The sequence below is a fragment of the Aegilops tauschii genome, chromosome 4 (assembly GCF_002575655.3).
Source record: "Aegilops tauschii subsp. strangulata cultivar AL8/78 chromosome 4, Aet v6.0, whole genome shotgun sequence".
Taxonomy (NCBI): domain Eukaryota; kingdom Viridiplantae; phylum Streptophyta; class Magnoliopsida; order Poales; family Poaceae; genus Aegilops; species Aegilops tauschii.
Genome location: NC_053038.3, coordinates 449458638 through 449479160, shown reverse-complemented (window position 1 = coordinate 449479160; position 20523 = coordinate 449458638). Strand labels below are relative to the sequence as shown.

The 20523-nt window shown below is 47.6% G+C and overlaps 3 protein-coding genes across 3 annotated transcripts; 1 reads left to right on the top strand and 2 right to left on the bottom strand.

The window, feature by feature from the left end:
- Positions 1-2: 2 nt before the first annotated feature.
- LOC109754553 (uncharacterized) lies at positions 3-1386 on the bottom strand. Its single transcript, XM_020313461.4, has 4 exons — positions 1039-1386; positions 729-905; positions 518-612; positions 3-405 (listed from the first exon to the last, which is right to left on the bottom strand). The coding sequence occupies exons 1-4, from the start codon at positions 1366-1368 to the stop codon at positions 165-167; spliced, it is 843 nt and encodes a 280-aa protein (XP_020169050.2). The 5' UTR covers positions 1369-1386; the 3' UTR covers positions 3-164.
- Positions 1387-5213: 3827 nt separating this feature from the next.
- On the bottom strand, positions 5214-6081 carry LOC123493473 (uncharacterized). The gene is made up of 2 exons (XM_045227946.2): positions 5839-6081; positions 5214-5739 (listed from the first exon to the last, which is right to left on the bottom strand). Exons 1-2 carry the CDS (start codon positions 5977-5979, stop codon positions 5563-5565), a joined length of 318 nt encoding a protein of 105 aa, XP_045083881.1. The 5' UTR covers positions 5980-6081; the 3' UTR covers positions 5214-5562.
- Positions 6082-10947: 4866 nt separating this feature from the next.
- On the top strand, positions 10948-12637 carry LOC123493342 (peroxidase 44-like). The gene is made up of 2 exons (XM_045227944.2): positions 10948-11179; positions 11297-12637. The coding sequence occupies exons 1-2, from the start codon at positions 10979-10981 to the stop codon at positions 12251-12253; spliced, it is 1158 nt and encodes a 385-aa protein (XP_045083879.1). The 5' UTR covers positions 10948-10978; the 3' UTR covers positions 12254-12637.
- The last annotated feature ends 7886 nt before the right edge of the window (positions 12638-20523 follow it).

Sequence of the window (20523 nt, the reverse complement as noted above, 5' to 3'; positions counted from 1 at the left end):
AGGAACGAATATGTGCCGACTGAATCGCGTCCTGCAACTGGGTGCCCCAGTACTCATGATACGTCGCGGGATCGGCCCCTACAAATCATAGAAAAACCGTGCGTTGTTTCAGGTTCAGCTGAAGAAGGGCAGGAGCAAAACAGCGCCGAGCAGACAGCCTCCGATCACTTGGGAGTCTTGGAGAATGACCAGAATTTTAGCTGTTTACCTGTGTTTGCTGAGCCTGTCATCATCATCGTGCTCGGCGTCGCGCCAAAGAGGAATGGTGGGGACGGGGCTTCTTCCTCCCCCTCCTCTCCTTGTCCCGGAGGGGGCGACGGCAGTAGAAGCAGCGAAGGGTCGGCGTACATCATCTTGCCGTAGCCCCTCTCCAGCGTCCCCTTGTCAAACCAGAGCAAAAAGGTCCTGGAGATTGAACAATAATGGTTCAAGTGAAGCGTTAGTACTTAGTAGTAGTAGCTGCAGATCGAAACCTACGATGGAGAAATCAAGATCAACCATGGCTTACTATTATTACCTTGGAATAACATCGTTGCAGCGCTGCCATCGGAGATGCATTCTGCTTGCTGCTGGAGGCTGAATAGCACTGTACCGCTCGGACGCGCATTTGACCTGCACGTACAAACACCGATCGGTTCATTCATTGTTAGTCGCATCACCATGATGATCCTCTCTGTTTAAAAGGGAGAAACAAAGACGGACTCCTGCCGCAGATGCATCATATATACCTGGATCCTCAGCGTGTCGAATCTGGCGTCGTCGAAGCGCGCCGACATGGCCAGGATGTTGGACCAGAGGATGTGGATCTTGACCAAGGCGTCGGCCCGGTGCAGCTGGAGCACGATCTTCTTGGGCTTCTTGTACTGGAACTTGGCCGCTATGTCGAACTCGTCCGTTCGAGCGATCTGTATATGGCCAGGAGTGGGTACATAGAAGATAACAATCAACAAAACAAGATAGCCAAGAAAGAAAGGAACACAAAGAAACCAAGAAAGAGCATGCGATTCTATCGATGTGCATAGATAGTTGAGCAGGAACCTTGCTGTCGCCGATTTGGAGCGCCCGCAGTCCCACCCGGCTCAGCCGTCTCTGGCCCTGATTCTTCCCCGCTGGCGCCCCCTCCCCCTCTGGGCCGGCGCCTCTGTCGTCGGCGGCGGGGTTGAGCGCGGCTCGCATGGACGTGATCAGACGCAGGAAGGGCTCGCGGATCTCGAGCCCCAGCCGCGGTGCCCTGGCGGGGCCGCCGTGCTGGTACTGGCACAGCGCGCCTGCTCCGTCGCCGTTCGTGCCCTTCATCTCGTCTGGCCGCTCCAGCACGGGCGCGCCTGCTCCAGCACGGCAAGACGGCGAGTCGGTGCAGTCCGTCATCTCGTCTGGCCGCCGGGGGGCGGTGGGAAGGGAGAAAAGCGGAAGCCTGCGTCGGCACGCGGGTGTAGACGTACGACGCGTTTGAAGCTAGGCCGGTGCAGCGTGGCCGGTGTCCGGCGGGCGCACGAGTCGCCGACTTGCCCTGCTGCCGGCCGCGCGCCCGTGCGTATGTCTGTTAGGGCCGTTGCGAATTGGGATTGCGGTTGGTGCAGCTGCACTTTAGTGGGGCCGGGGTATATATAGGTACCGTGTGACGGGACGACACGTCCTGTGATGCTAAACTCGATCGGACCAAGAGCGGGAGGTTACTCAGGTTGGTGAGCTCGTCGTGGCCATCGCCAACCGAGCTGATCTTGAGCTCTTAAGACTTGAAGCTAGCTTCTTCACCTAGACCGTGTCACGGCCAATGCGGGTCGCCTCCGTCACACAACCACAACTCCAAAACCGAGAGGATCAATGCACACTCTTAACGTCTAGAGGAGTCGGCAAGTGGGTTGTAAGACCTGACCACGCCTAGGGAAGAAGTCATGGAGGAACCGTCGACGATGTTGCACATTGCACCCCGGATGCCCATGTCCCGAGTAGCACCCTATACCGAACACGGCGTTCAACATCCCCATTCCAAACCACGGACACCGCGAGCAACTAAGACAATGGCTTCATCAAGGGATCGCCGCCGCCATCGTGAACTAGTACCCTCTTTCTTGTAGGGTTGGATTATCGAATACGAAATGAGTTTGGACAAAACGTTCCCTTCCGGGCTATTGGGTTTATGTTCTTAATTTCATGGCGGGGCGCTAATAGCTGACACCAATGGAATATTCTTGGACCCTAAGGCTCACGTTGACTCCCTCCTTTATTGAATAGCCAAGTCCTCGTGAGTCGGGTAAACCTGTGTCCGGGAAAGAAAGCAGTAGGGAGGGATTGAGAGAAGCTTTCACGGTGAAAAATGGAGAGGAAAAAAAGCATATTGTTGTGGAATTTGACTCAATTAGAGCTATGGTTTGACGAGTGAGAAGGATAAGTAGGAGTAGTAGGCGGAGCCCGACCGACCCTAGGTGAGTAAGCAAGTTGCTTCTACTTGCTCGTCATAGACCAACAAATCCATTTGAGAGTTGTCTTCCTTTGATGTTAGTATCCGTTTCCTCTTCCTTGGTTTCTGTTTTCTTATTCGAGATCTTGCTTTTCATGGTTCTCATCTCTGCAAACTCGCGACAGCGCCCACACCTTGGGAATTGGTTTCGCCCGAAGCTCGTCAGAGTGAACAAAAGACCCCATGTCAAAGTATCAGAACAAATGCTTCTAGAAATCGGTACATATGAAATTTCTCGCTCCACCTCATCAGGGAGAAAAAAAGATGCCAATCCCTATTAGGAATGCGATAGTTGGAGAAAAAGAGACCCGCGGAACCAGACCTCGGGTTTTCTATGGTGCTCGAAGAGGGGCACCATCGTCCGATCCAATGAAACCTGACCGTTGCTATCGGTAAAGAAAAACTTGTGGTGTTATGCATATCATCACTCTAGAAATTTTTCTTGTTACTTTAGCCGATCTTAGGATATACTCCCATATTTTAGTCTAGGTATATCCGTATCTAGACAAATCTGAGTCAACTAATTTGGAACGGGGGGAGTATGACGTATCCAGGTGCTACCAAAAGTAATCAGAAGCAGAGCCTTTAGTACGTGCAATATGTGCTGCTGTGTTTTGGATCTTTGATACTGTGCTTGAGTGGACACCATACTGCTGTCTTGGATGGCTGGGAAACGTATAGTTGGCCATCTCACACTCAGGTTGCCGCAATTGGATGTGCGCCGTGAAACCAAGACAATGGTTTTTCTAAAACGCCAGGTTAATTTGTGCTATCCTTTTTGTCCCAACATCAATTTAGGAGCACAGAAGAATTCAATAAGATGACGCAAATGTTCCTCATGATGGAAATAAGTGATCAGCCTTGGCCCAGTTTCGGGTATCACGGTTTCATAAGGGTATTTCTTTGACCAGGCTATGCATATTGCATACTGCATATTAAGGAAAAATACAGCATCAAGTTAAGTCGCAACCATACAAAAGGAAAAATAATGTAATTTTGTGTGATGTCATATTTGAATAAGCCATGCCAAAATCTGAGACTAAATTAGCACTAATAAATTCATTCAGAAGTTGCTCCAATGGCAAGATAAAAATTGGCGAAAACTGGAGTGGCAAAAGAAAAACAAAAAACTGAGTGCGAGATGGTCTTTTCCCTACTCCGTTTGGTCAAAAGGGAGCATTGACTATACAGAGTGGCAGATTGTGAAGCATTGTTAAAAGCTAGAGTGGCAACAGTGGAATGTCAAATTTAAGACAGTAAATGATGCTAGCACACGCAGTGGCACAAGTGTCTAAAACCCTGAATTATTAATCAACATATATATGCGTATGGTAATAAGAAGCAAGGTTGGTTGGTCGATGCAAACCATCAACAGTAAGAAATTCATGATATTATATTTTAAATAGAGTGTCATCCATGCATAGCATAGTGGAGTTGTATAAAAACTAGATCAAAAAATAAACAAACTACTCCCTCCGTTCCTAAATACAAGTCTTTGTATGGACTACATACGGAGCAAAATGAATGAATCTACACTTAAAATGCATCTATATACATCCGTATGTGGCTCATAGTAGAATCTCTACAAAGACTTATATTTAGGAACAGAGGAAGTAGTAGGTTGAAGGCATTACACAATCGACAACAAAAACCCTACTTTTGAAAACATTCAGCCATCACCTTAGGCTTGGTTTAGTGTTGCTACACTACATTGTGTTGAACTTGTATATTATAACTAAATAAACAGCCTCGAAAGCAGGACAGGGGACTAGTCATACGGAAAGTAGACAAATGCTGGTTGAAAACACCAGATTATACAGTTTCAAAAAAAAAACACCAGATTATTATAATTCACATCAGTATCAAATTCAGCCTTAGTGAGAAAATCTTTAGCAATTCTAAGCAAATATACACGTATAATACATTAGCGTACATGGCTAAACTACATAAACACTTAACTAGAGAAAAAAGAGCATGCAGAAAAATAGGATCAATCATGGAATCACCTCTAGGCATGACATTGCACAAATCAAGGGTATGGAAAAACACAATACATGATTTATGTACAAGACATCAATGTCAATATTTGATTCTTGCTGAAAATTTGTCAAAATTCTTGGTACAAAATGAAGTAGCAATGCATGAGAAATGGAAGAGAGAAATATGTATTTCTTGAAATAATATTGCATATGGAACTCTATAGTTTTGTATGACGAGCCGTGTATTACAATGCTTATGTTTTCTTTTGCCACATACCAAGTCCATTAACAACAACTCACAACTATAAATAAAAACACTTTCAACAGATATTTACTGAAGATGTAAATATTGGGGACAATCGTTTTCTATACTTTGATACAACACTAAATATCTGATGAGTTTTCACAGTTAAATAACAAGCAACTTGCAGGGGGCAAGTAGTTCATTAAAAAACAATGGCAAATAAGTTTCATGCATTTTGACCACAAGTTTATCTGTAATTTTACATGTCTACCTTTCTATCAGCTTCTCAAAGTAAAACACGCGCAAATGCATGGGCCGCCCTTGCTCATACAAAGGACTGAAAGGAGAAACAAAGCAATGCATGATCCTGATGAGGATGCTGGCTACAATGCGATGCACAATGTACTAAGCTCAAACACATCTACTTTTCACTTGAGAGAATAATCATAGACTAGCAACATAACACCCATCGCGAGATTTCATCGTGAGTGTCCTTTTCACAATCTATGGATCATGGCACACAAGCAGCAACACAGCAAGGCATATCCCTGCATCTACCATTCCATCAGCATAATTCGATCAGAAAACAGTAGAACAATGCAACCCAATGAGACAGGCACCATTCACCACACTATGATTTCGTCTGATCTCCTGGTCATCACTACAATCTTAGCCTTACCCTGTGCACGCATCTACGAAGGAACATGCATTTGGTCGAACACCTACCCTACATACAGGCCCGTACCACAATCGAGATACCAGCTTCCTTTCTCAGCTGAAGAACAACAAGAGTCAACTTACGGAGCCCGGAAGGGGGGAATTAACACAGAGGCTTTGGGTTGGGTCGCCGCAGAATCTCATGACGTCGTCGACGCGGGTCAAGCGACCGCTTCCGCGGCAGCGCTCGCGAGAAGCGCGACGAAGAGGATGAGGAGGGGGACCAGAGCAACGACGAAGAGAATCTCAGCGGCGGACACCCGCGCGCTTCTGGCAGCCGCGCGCCGCGCCGCCGCGAGCTCGGCGTCGAGGAGGCGCGCGTTCCGGAGCTCGAACTCCTGCGACGAGAGGAAGCGCGACGGTAAGAGTAAGACGCGTCAGAGCTAAGCGTCGCGCATGCTACGGGGAAGCGGAGGAGGCGCGGGGTTCCGGGTTACCACGGAGGATGAGGTCCGGCGGGTCGCCGCCGTCGAGGGAGGTGGCTGGCGGAGGGAGGAGAGGAGGAGAGACGCCCTGGAGCAGCGCAGCGCGAGGAGGAGGGCGCCGTCGGCACCCTGCTTCTGCTTCTCCTTCTCCATGGGGGCTCCGCGCGGGCGTCTTCTCGAAGCTTCCCGAGGGTTCCGGTGTTCTCTGTGGCGGATTGCGGAGGAAGGAGTCGAAGGACGATTCCGGCGTTGGCCTTTTTGAATGGAGAATTTGGGGGAGACGGCTTTTTTTTTAGATAAAACGAAAACTTTACTCATTAAAGATAAAAAGTACATCGTTTGTGAGGGTCATTACAATTTCATTTACAGGTTCCTCAAACCAATTAGAAATCAACGAAAATCTAGCTAAACTCGGAAGCTCATGAGCTACTTTATTTGCTTCTCTGTTACAGTGTTCGAATCTAGTAGCAACGAAGTCACGAGCATAATAAAAACAATAGTTGAATATTGCCACCGCCGCACTGTCCTCCGTTCTTCATGGTATCAATCACCTTCAGGTTGTCCGAGTTAATAATAAGGCGATTACATCCCGCCCTTTGCGCCAATGTTATACCAAATTTAAGAGTTGAGGCTTCCGCCATCAACACATCTGCGCTGTCGATCTTCCCGTTCCCTCCCGCAATAAACCTACCTTTTTCATCTCTCAAAACCGCCCCCATCGTGCCCCTAAGTAGGTCGTGGTCAAAAGAAGCGTCAACGTTAAGTTTCACAAAACCCTTAGGAGGACATGACCAACCCTCCTTTTTCATAGAAGCCTTGGGGGATGACGCATTTACGAAGTTTGACGTAAGGGCTAGAATCCCCATTGAAATCTGAAGTGCATTCTGAGTTGTCTCCTTGTGCACTAACTTCCATCTTTCCCACCATAGATACCATGCTGAGACAGCAATCATTTCACGCACATTGTGATAATCCATTATCCTCAAATCTTTTTCTGGCAGAAGTAGTAGGTATTCCAGCACCGCCTCTCCAGCAAGGTCAACCTTACAAGTTTTATCAATGATATCATCCATCCCCAGCCTTGTCCAAACCTCATTTGCTCTACTGCAAAGGAAAAGCATATGCTTTGTATCTTCAGAACCCTCAGAGCAAGTAGGGCAAATGGGCGTGACCTTCATATGTCTATTTGCGAGCGTAACCCGACATGGAAGCGTTCCATGTAATGTACGCCATGTAAATTTTTTGACTTTTGCCGGACACGATAACTTCCATATCTTACTCGCCCCATCCCATTAGAATGTCTTAGTCTACTTCCATACTGATGGTCCAACTCCACAAAATAAGCAGACCGAACCGAGAACATACCATTTTTCGTATAACTCCAAGCAATGAAATCTGGCATATCATGTTGCGAGATTGGAATTGAGAGAATCCGTTGAACATCAATGGGCCACATTGTTTGTGTAATCAGATCCTCGTCTCAAGAATTCGAAACAGGATCAATCAAATCACCCACCTTAGTTAATAGTTGTCCCCCCTTAGGTGTCACAACTTTTCTAGTATCACAATTTGGGATCCAGGCATCTTCTCAAATATTTATATTTTGTCCATTCCCCACACGCCAAATATAGCCACGTTTCAAAGAATTTATGCCAGCCATAATACTTTGCCAGGTAAAAGAAGAGCCTTTCTTTTGCTTAGAATTTAACAAATCGCCATCAGGATAGTATTTAGCCCTTAGAATTGTAGCACACAAAGAATCAGGATTATCCAGAAGGAGCCATGCCTGTTTGGCGAGCAGTGCCAGATTGAAACAGTGAATATCACGAAATCCATCCCTCCTTGGTTTTTAGGTACGCACATTTTCCACCAGGCCATCCAGTGCATCCTCCTCTGGTTCTCCTCGTCTCCCCACCAGAAATGCGCTATCGCGTCAATGATTCCTTTACAATTTTTTTTAGGAATTTTAAAGACCGACATTGCATAGGTGGGTATGGCTTGGATCACAGCCTTGAGCAGGATCTCCTTTCCCCCGGCAGACAATAATTTTTCCTTCCAGCCACTAATTTTCTTGACAATCCGTTCAATCAGAAATTGGAAACAGTCTGTTTTATCTACACCCACATTTGCTGGCAAGCCCAAATATTTATCACTGAGGGCCTCTGTCATTATATTCAGCGTTGTACACAATTGTTCCCTAATCTCCACCTTCGTGTTTGGGCTAAAGAAAATGCTGGATTTTTCAATGCTTACCAATTGTCCCGATGCCTGCCAGTATAAATCTAACACTGATTTCAGAGCTTCCGCATTGTGTTGGTTGGCTTTCATGAGAATCAAAGAATCATCCGCAAAGAGAAGGTTTGTGATGGGCGGGGCATCTCTACAAACTTTTACTCCTGAAATATTTCCAATTTCCTCAGCCCGTGTAAGTAGAGCATTCAATCCCTCCGTGCACAACAAGAAAAGGTATGGTGACAATGGGTCACCTTGCCTCAAACCCCTTGTAGGCTGAAAACTCTCACTATCCTCCGCGTTAATCCTTACTCTGTATTCGATAGTTGAGACGCATTGCATAATTAATTTCACCCAATCTTGACGGAAGCCCAGTCTCAGCATAATCTCCTTGAAAAAAGGCCACTCAACTCTGTCATAAGCTTTGTGCATATCAAGTTTAATAGCACACAAGCCCTCTCTACCTTCTCTTTTATTCTTGATTGTGTGAAAACACTCATAAGCTACCAATATATTATCCGTTATCAGTCTGCCAGGCACAAAAGCACTCTGAGTCGGGCTTATAATATATGGCAGGAGAACCTTCAAACGAAGGGCCACCATCTTTGCAATTATTTTATATACCACATTGCATAAGCTGATCGGCCTAAATTGGGTTACTTTTTCCGGTGTGTTAACCTTTTGGATCATCACAATCGCCGTATCGTTCCAACCAGCTGGTATAGTACACGTATTGATGGCTTGTAGGACCTCCTCAACTAGATCGTCCCCTAACATAGGCCAAAATCTTTTATAGAAGATAGCATGGAGTCCATCTGGCCCTGGAGCTTTTAAGTCCCCAATCTCAAACAGCGCCTTGCGAACATCTTCAGCAGTATAAGGGGCAAGAAGAGCATTGTTCATTTCAGTCGTCACTCTCCTACGAACTAGGGACAAAACCTCTTGATTCGGATGCTGGACTTCCGACGTGAAGAGTTTTGAAAAATAATCAGTAATGTGATTCTTCAGCTCCTTACCTTCTCTCCAAATCCCAGAATCATCTAAAAGTTTCTTTATATTATTTCTCTTTTTCCTGGCCATGGCTGCGTTGTGGAAGAACGATGTATTACGATCCCCGTGCATCAACCAGTTTGCACGACCTCTTTGGGGGAGACGGCTTGGTTTCTAGAGGCCTTCTTTAGGGGGTCGTAGAGGAGAGCTGCTATGTGGCACCCGCTGCGAGCGGTACACTCAGGTTGCTAACGCGCGCACTCATGGGCCGGCACAAGTACGGCCGTTTATTTTCTTAATTTTCTCTTTCCTTTCTTATTATTGGGCGATAGTCGGATAATGAGAAAAGATCCGCTGCCTGCTAATGGCCGTTGGATCTACCCACGTAGGCACCCGCCCTTTTGAACAAAAGTGATGTTGCAGAAGGCCCTCTGCAACAGGATGCTTGTTGCAATCACCTCGAAGCGTTCATTTTTGTTGATTGTTTACTACAGTAATTTTTGCAATAGAGCTCATGTTACAGAAAAAGCTTTTGCAGCATCTAACATGTTGCAGAGGGCATTCTAGTGGTAGTTGCGAGCAGCTCGTCGTAGAGGAAGCTCACTAGAGAAGCTTGTCAGCGTGCTTGCCGGCGCCAAAGTGTCGGGGCTTGCACACCTTGCAACACAGTGCAGCTCGCCAGAGAAGCTCATCGGCGTGCTAGTCAGCTACAAGAGCCAGTGGCGGCAAGCAGCGCGAGGAGGCGGTGACTCGACGGAAGGTTGGGGCAGTCGGAGCAGCGCGGCGGCGACTCGACGGGAGCTCGGGGCAGTCGGAGAGCGTGGGGAGGCGGCGACTCGATGGGAGCTTGGGAAGAGCGCTGCTGCCTTGCATGCCTTGCAACAACGTGCAGCTCGCCAGGGAAGCTTGTCGGCGTGCTAGCAGGTGGCGGCAATCGAAGCAGCGCAGGGAGGCGGCAACTCGACGGGAGCTCGCAATCGAAACAGCGCGGGGATGCGGCTACTCGACGGAAGCACACGAAGAGCGTGAGAGGCGACTTCTCTTGAGGATCCGGATCCTACACTAGACCCATTTGTTGCAATGAAAGAGATTGCAAGAACGAGCCAACTGCAAAAACTAGTGGTGGTGGACATGGGGCACGTGGCATGCAAATAAGGCAGCGAACGCGGATCTGCGATCCCCCTGATGATTTAAAGCATTTTCTTTTTTTTATTTCACCTTTTTTTTTCTATTTCTCTGTTTTTTGTGAAAATAACTAATAAGTTAGAAATCGATGAAACTTTTTAACTCTAGTTATACATAATCAACTTATCTTATTAATTTATATATAATCAATTAAAGTGTTAAAATATGCATGTGTAGTAAAAAAATGTTCACGCATAAAGAAACTAAAAAATATTCATGTATTTTTAAAATGTTCATCCGTTTGAAAAAAATTCGTGGTGTATTATAAAAATATTTATCATGTATTTAAGAAATGTTCATTGTGTATTAAAAAAATGTTTAGCCACATTTAAAAAATATTTATGACGTATTAAAAAAAGGTCCCGCTATAAAATCCTTTCTCTCGTATTCCCTTGCTGCTTCATTTTGAGCCAATAAAATCCGTCCTTTGTCTAGAAAAATAATTGCTTCCGGATTACTACTTTTTCAAGATTTTATCTATAGCTGGTACTACATGCATATGTATGCGGCATGCCGATGGTGATGGAGAAGAGAGGAGCAAACGGAGGGAAGGCACGGCCTCTTGCTATTATTACACAGACAAGGAAGTCGAAAGTGATTCACAGCCACCCACTGATGCGCGCCCTGGCCGCGGCGCGCGGGGCTCCTCCGTTGACCGCCCCGGTATTAAGCGCGGGCCGGACGCGCCCCAGCACCGCAAGCCCTTGCTGCAGACCCGCGCACCTTGCTTGCATTGGATCCAACCATGGACGCCTGTCGCCTGGTCCTCGTCCTCCTCGCGGCCGCCACGCCGCTGGCCGCCGCCGAGCTCGCCCCCGACTTCTACAAGGAGTCCTGCCCGGACGCCGAGAAGATCGTCGCCGGCGTCATCGAGAAGAAAATGAAGGACGACCCCGGCACCGCCGCCGGCCTCCTCCGCCTCCTCTTCCACGACTGCTTCGCCAATGTACGTATCGTTTGGTTCTTGATTAGTAGAGATTTAATTGGAATCCGTCCTCGATGGAGAGAAAATGTGGGTTGATCTGCTGCCGCCTCTGCATGCATGGATGTTATGTTATGTCAGGGGTGCGACGCGTCCATCCTCGTCGACCCGCTGTCCAACCAAAGCTCCGAGAAGGAGGCCGGGCCCAACATCTCGGTGCGCGGCTACGACATCATCGACGAGGCCAAGAAGGAGCTGGAGGCCAAGTGCCCCAACACGGTGTCCTGCGCCGACATCATCTCCCTCGCCACCCGCGACTCCGTGAAACTCGCCGGCGGCCCGGACTACGCGGTCCCCACGGGCCGCCGCGACTCGCTCGTCTCCAACCGCGAGGATTCCGACGACAACCTGCCCGGCCCGGACATCCCCGTGCCCCAGGTCACGGCCGACTTCGTGAAGGCCGGCTTCACCGCCGAGGAGATGGTGCTGCTGCTCGCCGGCGGCCACAGCATCGGCAAGGTCAGGTGCCTCTTCATCGAGCCCGACACCTCGCCCATGGAGGCGGGCTATCGCGCCAGCATCAGCAAGCTCTGCGACGGGCCCAACCGGGACACGGGCTTCGTCAACATGGACCAGTCCAACCCCAACGTCATTGACAACTCCTTCTTCGCCAACGCCATCGCCGAGAAGATGCCGCTCACCATCGACCGCCTCCTCGCCATCGACGAGAAGACGGGGCCCCTGCTCAAGGACATGCTCAACAAGCCCAAAGAGGACTTCATGTCGGCATTCGGCAAGGCCATGGAGAAGCTCACCGTGCTCAAGGCCATCACCGGCAAGGACGGCGAGGTCAGGAAGGCATGCAACGAGTTCAACAACCCCATGTCCAGCGACGGCCCCTCGGTCATACGGATCAGCTCCGTCGACCCCGAGGTCCTGGATGGCTTGGCGGCCGGCAACAAGCAGGAGCAGGTGTCAAGCATCGTCTCGCAGGGGCACGCGGACGCACAGCCGGAGGCCGCCGCCGGCAACGCGGACGCTAAGGCCGAGAAGCCCCACAAGAAGGCGTCCGGCAAGCACAAGCTCCGCAGCGACTAGAAGCAGTGCGCGTGAGCGCGTCACTACTACACCGCGTACGTACGTAACTACGAGCTGTCGTCCCGCCCACCTCTCCGGCGACGCACGTGGGCCTCCATCCAGCAGCGTCTCCATCAAATTGATTAATTGCGCTTTGAATTACTCTTCTTCTTCCTCTCGGTACTCTCTCCCTTGATTGTAGAAGGAACGAGTGACGTACTACCATACTTCGGCTAGTTACTTAATGCTTGGTTGAAATTTTTTTTCGAAACTAATATCGCGTCGAGTTTTTAACAGCGACCGTAGCACTCCAGTTTGTCTTCATTTTTTGTTGTATTGTTCTTGTGACCAATTTTTTTTTGGCTGGGTGCCGAATAATATTGTACCAGTTTTGTTTTTGGCTTCCTTTTATACATAGTCATGCATTGTGCAGTGTTCTTGTTTCGATGGATACACTTACTTTGTGTATTATTATTTTTTTCTTTAAAGATCCAGCTTTGGCTGGTTTCATTGACGATAAGCAGGAGGAGACATCTTGTTGGCTTGGGATGCAACTTCTTTTTTTAACGAAAAAACACATATCTTTATTCATTTTCAATAACAATTACATCGTTTATGAAGAGTGATACAATTTCACTCAAAGACTCCTCAAACCAGTCAAAAGTTGAAGAAAATTTAGCTAACTTAGCAAGTTCATGGGCAACCTTATTTGCTTCCCTATTACAGTGCTCGAATCTAGTAATGGGAAATTCACAAGCCAAAACGTAACAATCGTCAAACACTGCCGCCAATGTACTCGCCGTCCGTCCGGAAGTGGTGTTTCTGAACATAAGCACACCTGCGCTCTATATCTGGGCGGTTGAGCGGTGTCTCGGGATGCGATGCATTAAAGAGGTGGGTGAGATACGCGAGCGTCTGTTAGTATCGAAAAAGAAGAAATACACCTGAGCTATCGCTAGGACGGAGACAAAGGAACGGCGGTCGTAGACGGCACGAAGTTGAGCCGTGGCTCAACTCGTGGGGCTCCTTCCTGATCTGTGGCTCAACTCGTGGGGCTCCTTCCTGATCCGTGGCTCAGGATTCGTGATACTGTCGTCTCCTACCTTACCCTGCTGGATTCAGTGGGTGGGAGTTGCGGAGACGCCGCCGCCGCCCGATTCAGGCGAATCCATTGCCGGCTATGGAATTCCTTCTGCAGCTGATTAGTACTCCTAGAAGGTAAGAAATTTTGATGAATCTGGAGCGGTGGAAACTGGTGTTGCCTTTGGTCTTGATTTGCTTCCCGCTTGTGTTCTTGTGCACAGATCCCCTTTGGTTGAGGAGGTGTATGGAAGTCATCTCTCCATGGATCTGCTGGATAACAGATGGCGACGTCTTTCAGGGAAATGGAAGAGCCGCCACCGGCATCCTTTAGGGCAGACGTGCGGAACTATCAGAAACAGGCGGGCGTGGATGGACGACGGGAGAGCTCGGCCTAGTTGTCTGCAAAATGGATGCACCCTGGTGGTCAAAGAGGTTCGCTAGAAAACCAGAAATCTAACATTTTGCCTGTGTCTGCTTCGTTGATAATGCTGGGATCAAAGTAATCTGGGATGAGTAGATCTTTGACAATTCCCTTGGGGATGGTAGCAATGGGAACTGGTAGAGTTTTGAGTGTACGTCATGCTATTATTCTCTACAACAACAACAACAAAGCCTTTAGTCCCAAACAAGTTGGGGTAGGCTAGAGGTGAAACCCATAAGATCTCGCAACCAACTCATGGCTCTGGCATATGGATAGCAAGCTTCCACGCACCCCTGTCCATAGCCAGCTCTTTGGTGATACTCCAATCCTTCAGGTCTCTCTTAACGGACTCCTCCCATGTCAAATTCGGTCTACCCCGCCCTCTCTTGACATTCTCCGCACACTTTGGCCGTCCGCTATGCACTGGAGCTTCTAGAGGCCTGCGCTGAATATGCCCAAACCATCTCAGACGATGTTGGACAAGCTTCTCTTCAATAGGTGCTACCCCAACTCTATCTCGTATATCATCATTCCGGACTCGATCCTTCCTCATGTGGCCACACATCCATCTCAACATACGCATCTCCGCCACACCTAACTGTTGAACATGTCGCCTTTTAGTTGGCCAACACTCAGCGCCATACAACATTGCGGGCCGAACCGCCGTCCTGTAGAACTTGCCTTTTAGCTTTTGTGGCACTCTCTTGTCACAGAGAATGCCAGAAGCTTGGCGCCACTTCATCCATCCGGCTTTGATTCGATGGTTCACATCTTCATCAATACCCCATCCTCCTGCAGCATTGACCCCAAATACCGAAAGGTGTCCTTCTGGGGTACCACCTGGCCATCAAGGCTATCCTCCTCCTCCTCACACCTAGTAGTACTGAAACCGCACATCATGTACTCGGTTTTAGTTCTACTAAGCCTAAACCCTTTCGATTCCAAGGTTTGTCTCCATAACTCTAACTTCCTATTTACCCCTGTCCGACTATCGTCAACTAGCACCACATCATCCGCAAAGAGCATACACCATGGGATATCTCCTTGTATATCCCTTGTGACCTCATCCATCACCAATGCAAAAAGATAAGGGCTCAAAGCTGAGCCCTGATGCAGTCCTATCTTAATCGGGAGGTCATCAGTGTCGACATCACTTGTTCGAACACTTGTCACAACTGAAAGATCGTGGATGTCGCCTAGAGGGGGGGTGAATAGGCGCTTTAAAATAATTACGGTTTAGGCTTGAACAAATGCGGAATAAACCTAGCGGTTAATTTGACAAGCACAAAACCTACAACAACTAGGCTCACCTATGTGCACCAACAACTTATGCTAAGCAAGATAAACAACTAAGTGATAGCAAGATATATGACAAGAAACAATATGGCTATCACAAAGTAAAGTGCGTAAGTAAAGGGTTCGGTTAAGAGATAACCGAGGCACGTGGAGACGACGATGTATCCCGAAGTTCACACCCTTGCGGATGCTAATCTCCGTTTGGAGCGGTGTGGAGGCACAATGCTCCCCAAGAAGCCACTAGGGCCACCGTAATCTCCTCACGCCCTCGCACAATGCAGGATGCCGTGATTCCACTAAGGGACCCTTGAGGGCGGTCACCGAACCCGTACAAATGGCAACCCTTGGGGGCGGTCACCGAACCCGTACACTTTGGCAACCCTTGGGGGCGGTCACCGGTACCCGTCAAATTGCTCGGGGCGATCTCCACAACCTAATTGGAGACCCCGACGCTTGCCCGGAGCTTTACACCACAATGATTGAGCTCCGAACACCACCAACCGTCTAGGGCGCCCAAGCACCCAAGAGGAACAAGCTCAAGGGCACCAAGCACCCAAGAGTAATAAGCTTCTCAACTTGTAACTTCCACGTATCACCGTGGAGAACTCAAACCGATGCACCAAATGCAATGGCAAGGGCACACGGAGTGCCCAAGTCCCTCTCTCTCAAATCCCACCGAAGCAACTAATGCTAGGGAGGAAAATGAGAGGAAGAACAAGAAGGAGAACACCAAGAACTCCAAGATCTAGATCCAATGGGTTCCCCTCACATAGAGGAGAAAGTGATTGGTGGAAATGTGGATCTAGATCTCCTCTCTCTTTTCCCTCAAACTAGCAAGAATCCATGGAGGAATTGAGAGATAGCAAGCTCGAAAAAGGTCAACAATGGGGGAAGAACACGAGCTCAAAGGATAAGGTTCATTGGGGAAGAAGACCCCCTTTTATAGAAGGGGAAAAATCCAACCGTTATGTGCTCAGCCCGCACACGAGCGGTACTACCGCTCCACGAGCGGTACTACCGCTCTGGCGGAAGAAGCAGGGAAAAAGGAGCAACCAAACATGAACCTTGGGGCGGTAGTACCGCTTATAAGCGGTACTACCGCGCACCCCAGCGGTACTACCGCTGGAGGAGCAGAACACGGGACCAAAAAATAGTAGCGGTACTACCGCCCGACCGGAGCGGTACTACCGCTTATAGGCGGTACTACCGCCCATCAGGGCGGTACTACCGCTTATAGGTGGAACTGCCGCGCCTTACTGCCGTGCAACTACTGCAAAACTCGACACGAAAAATGCAAGACCCAAAATCGAGGCGGTACCAGCGCGGAACCGTAGCCGTACTACCGCTTATGGCCATAGGCGGTACTACCGCTTTGGACAGCGGTACTACCGCTTGGGGTGATAAGCGGTACTGCCGCTCTGGCCGCGGTACTACCGCTAGGAAACCAAAACTGCCATAACTTCTGCATATGAGCTCCGAATTGAGCAAACTCAAGCTTGTTGGATTGAGAAAGACGAGTAGCATCAAAACAGCGACTGGTTATAGTAAGAAGAGGCAGGGGAGGTATGCCAAAAAAATAGAGGAGTGAAACCTCCAACCGAGAAGAACCGGCATAACCTCCAACATCGAAAACATCATAGAAGATGCGAGTGAACTCCGTTTTCGATGAACTCGAGCTTGTCATCAAGATGACCATAAGCTCCAAAACTCACAAAGAGAAGAACCAAACAATAACCAACAAAGATGATGCAAGGATGCAATGGTTTGAGCTCTCTATGAACGATACGATCAAGCTACTCATCGAGAGCCCCCCTTGATAGTACGGCAATCGATCCTATAACCCGGTCTCCCAACTACCATCATGAGACCGGTAAAATAGAAAACCTATCAAGAGCAAACCTTTGCCTTGCACATGGTCCACTTGAGCTAGATGATGACGATCTTGACTCCCTCAAGTTGGACCACCTTTCTTGGTTGTGTTGGCTCGATGAAGACTAGTTGATTGCTCCCCCATACTCCACTATGGGTGAGCCACTCTTCCGCACATCTTCACTAGTCCATTGTCACCACGATGGACGGCAAGCTTCAAGCATTTGATCTCTTCATGATGCTTCACTTGAACTTGCGCACCGCAACATCTTCATAAGTCCATTGTCGCCACAATGGACGGCAAGCTTCAAGCATTTGATCTCTTCATGATGCTTCACTTGAACTTGCACACCGCAACCTAACCCCACAAAGAACTCTCACAAAGATCATGGGTTAGTACACAAAGCGTAATCGACAATGCTTACCACACCATGGGATCGCTTGATCCCTCTCGGTACATCTTGTGCGCTTTGTGTGTTGATCAACTTGATTCACTCTTGACTTAGTCTTGATCAACCTTGACTCTTTCCAACTCTCTTCATTTGGATGATGTCTTGAAGGTAAACATGAATGATCACACAATCTTCTTCTTCAAGACATGCTTGCAATAAGCTCTACTCTCACATGACCAATCTTTGGATAATTCCTTAACAACACCTTGGTCACCACATAAACTCCTTGAAACCAACACATGGACTTCAAGAAAAGCCTATGGACAAATCCTTCAAATATAACTCAAGGCAACCATTAGTCCATAGAGATTGTCATCAATTACCAAAACCAAACATGGGGGCACCGCATGTTCTTTCAACAACATTATCGTACATGTCCTTGATGAGGGTAATGTACTTTGCTGGGACTTTGTGTTTCTCCAAGGCCCACCACATGACATTCCGCGGTATCTTATCATAGGCCTTCTCTAAGTCAATGAACACCATATGCAAGTCCTTCCTTTGCTCCCTATATCTCTCCATAAGTTGTCGTACCAAGAAAATGGCTTCCATGGTCAACCTCCCAGGCATGAAACCAAACTGATTTTTGGTCAAGCTTGTCATTCTTCTTAAGCGGTGCTCAATGACTCTCTCACATAGCTTCATTGTATGGCTCATCAGCTTAATTCCACGGTAATTAGTACAACTCTGAACACCCCCCTTGTTCTTGAAGATTGGTACTAATATACTCCGTCTCCATTCTTCTGGCATCTTGTTTGCCCGAAAAATGAGGTTGAAAAGCTTGGTTAGCCATACTATCGCTATGTCCCCGAGACCTTTCCACACCTCAATGGGGATACAATCAGGGCCCATCGCCTTGCCTCCTTTCATCCTTTTTAAAGCCTCCTTGACCTCAGACTCCTGGATTCGCCGCACAAAACGCATGCTGGTCTCATCAAAGGAGTCGTCCAGTTCAATGGTAGAACTCTCATTCTCCCCATTGAACAACTTGTCAAAGTACTCCCGCCATCTATGCTTAATCTCCTCGTCCTTCATCAAGAGTTGGTCTGCTCCGTCCTTGATGCATTTGACTTGGCCAATATCCCTCGTCTTCCTCTCTCGGATCTTGGCCATCTTATAGATGTCCCTTTCGCCTTCCTTCGTGCCTATCCATGCTATTATTCTCTGCTGCTACAAAAACTTAGCAAATGTACATACTGCTTGAGGGATGTTGTGATTATGATTGATTCGAGGCAGTGCACACATTGATGTCTCATTCGGCATCAAGCATACAGAGTCGTTAATCTTCTCATGTATTCTCCTTGGATATATGCTAATGGAGTTGCTTTGTTGCTTCATTCTCCTCTCTGAATTCAAGATTTGGTTCAGCAGTGTACACATTGATGTCTCATTCAGCATTAAGCATACATAGTCGTTAATTTTCTCAAGTGTTCTCCTTGGATATATGTTAATGGAGTCATTTGTTGCTTCGTTCTCCTCTCTTAATTGAAGATTTGGTTCAGCAGTGCCCACAAACCTTCCAGGTTTGCAGGATTTTTGGTGTATGTTGTCATGGATTCGATGTCACGCAGGTCCAGGGATTTTAGAAGGGCTATTTAGTCCACAATAGTTCTTGAGAATTATTTGTCGACCTATACCCTGTAGCAGACAAACCGGATAGATACTTGCGATACGATCAACTGAAATTTAGAATTACCGATTGCTAAAGGGCACACATGAAAAATCAAATTCGTGTTCTTACTTCTTCCTTTTTGCAGTATTTGATGGAGAATGATTTCATGGCCATCGAAATAATCGGTCCACCTGGTTTGGCATGTCAACCACCATGAAGGAGCTTTAGTGCATTATATTCTTCCTTTGGAATTAATCTGTGTTCATCTAATTAAAATACGGTAACCGATGACCCCAAAGCTACAAGTGATGTTTGCCAATATTGTGGTGGAAATCTGAAATTAGTGTTGTACTGTATTTTTACAGGATAATTTGTTGAAATAACATATGTGACCCATCATTTTAAACCTCAATTATCTTCACCAAACAAGGAAAATAAAATTGATAACCTATGAGGCAATGAAGACAACATGGCCAATCTCTGCTATGTTTTCTGCACACCGGGTGAGCATCATGAACTGTTATACTTGCCTTAAGAGTATTTTTCATTTAATAAGATGCTCACTTATATTTATATGAATAAATAAATCTTTCAGTTTCTTGTTGGTAAAAGAAATCCATGTCATCCTTCCCGCCACAACCTGTTGTGGCCTTCATGCCTTAGCATGTGCCTGATCCTTACAGAGTTTCAGGGCAACTACTAGACTCCATGATTTGGCAAATATATATTTAGAGGCGAATAGGGACATTTAATCATTTCATGTACCATGAACATCATAGAAACTAGATTGAGCGCGCGCAGATATGTAGAGTACATAGTTTGATACATTTTCCTTTTATTGATCATTTGGTTGATGCTTCTGAAAGATCGAGGATGTCGCCTAGAAGGGGGTGAATAGGCGCTTTAAAATAATTACGGTTTAGGCTTGAACAAATGCGGAATAAACCTAGCGGTTAATTTGTCATGCACAAAACCTACAACAACTAGGCTCACCTATGTGCACCAACAACTTATGCTAAGCAAGATAGACAACTAAGTGATAGCAAGGTATATGACAAGAAACAATATGGCTATCACAAAGTAAAGTGCATAAGTAAAGAGCTCGGGTAAGAGATAACCGAGGCACGCGGAGACGACGATGTATCCCGAAGTTCACACTCTTGCGGATGCTAATCTCCGTTTGGAGCGGTGTGGAGGCACAATGCTCCCCAAGAAGCCACTAGGGCCACCGTAATCTCCTCATGCCCTCGCATAATGCAAGATGCCGTGATTCCACTAAGGGACCCTTGAGGGCGGTCACCGAACCCGTACAAATGGCAACCCTTGGTGGCGGTCACCGAACCCGTACACTTTGGCAACCCTTGGGGGTGGTCACCGGTACCCGTCAAATTGCTCGGGGCGATCTCCACAACCTAATTGGAGACCCCGACGCTTGCCCGGAGCTTTACACCACAATGATTGAGCTCCGAACCCCACCAACCATCTAGGGCGCCCAAGCACCCAAGAGGAACAAGCTCACGGGTACCAAGCACCCAAGAGTAATAAGCTTCTCAACTTG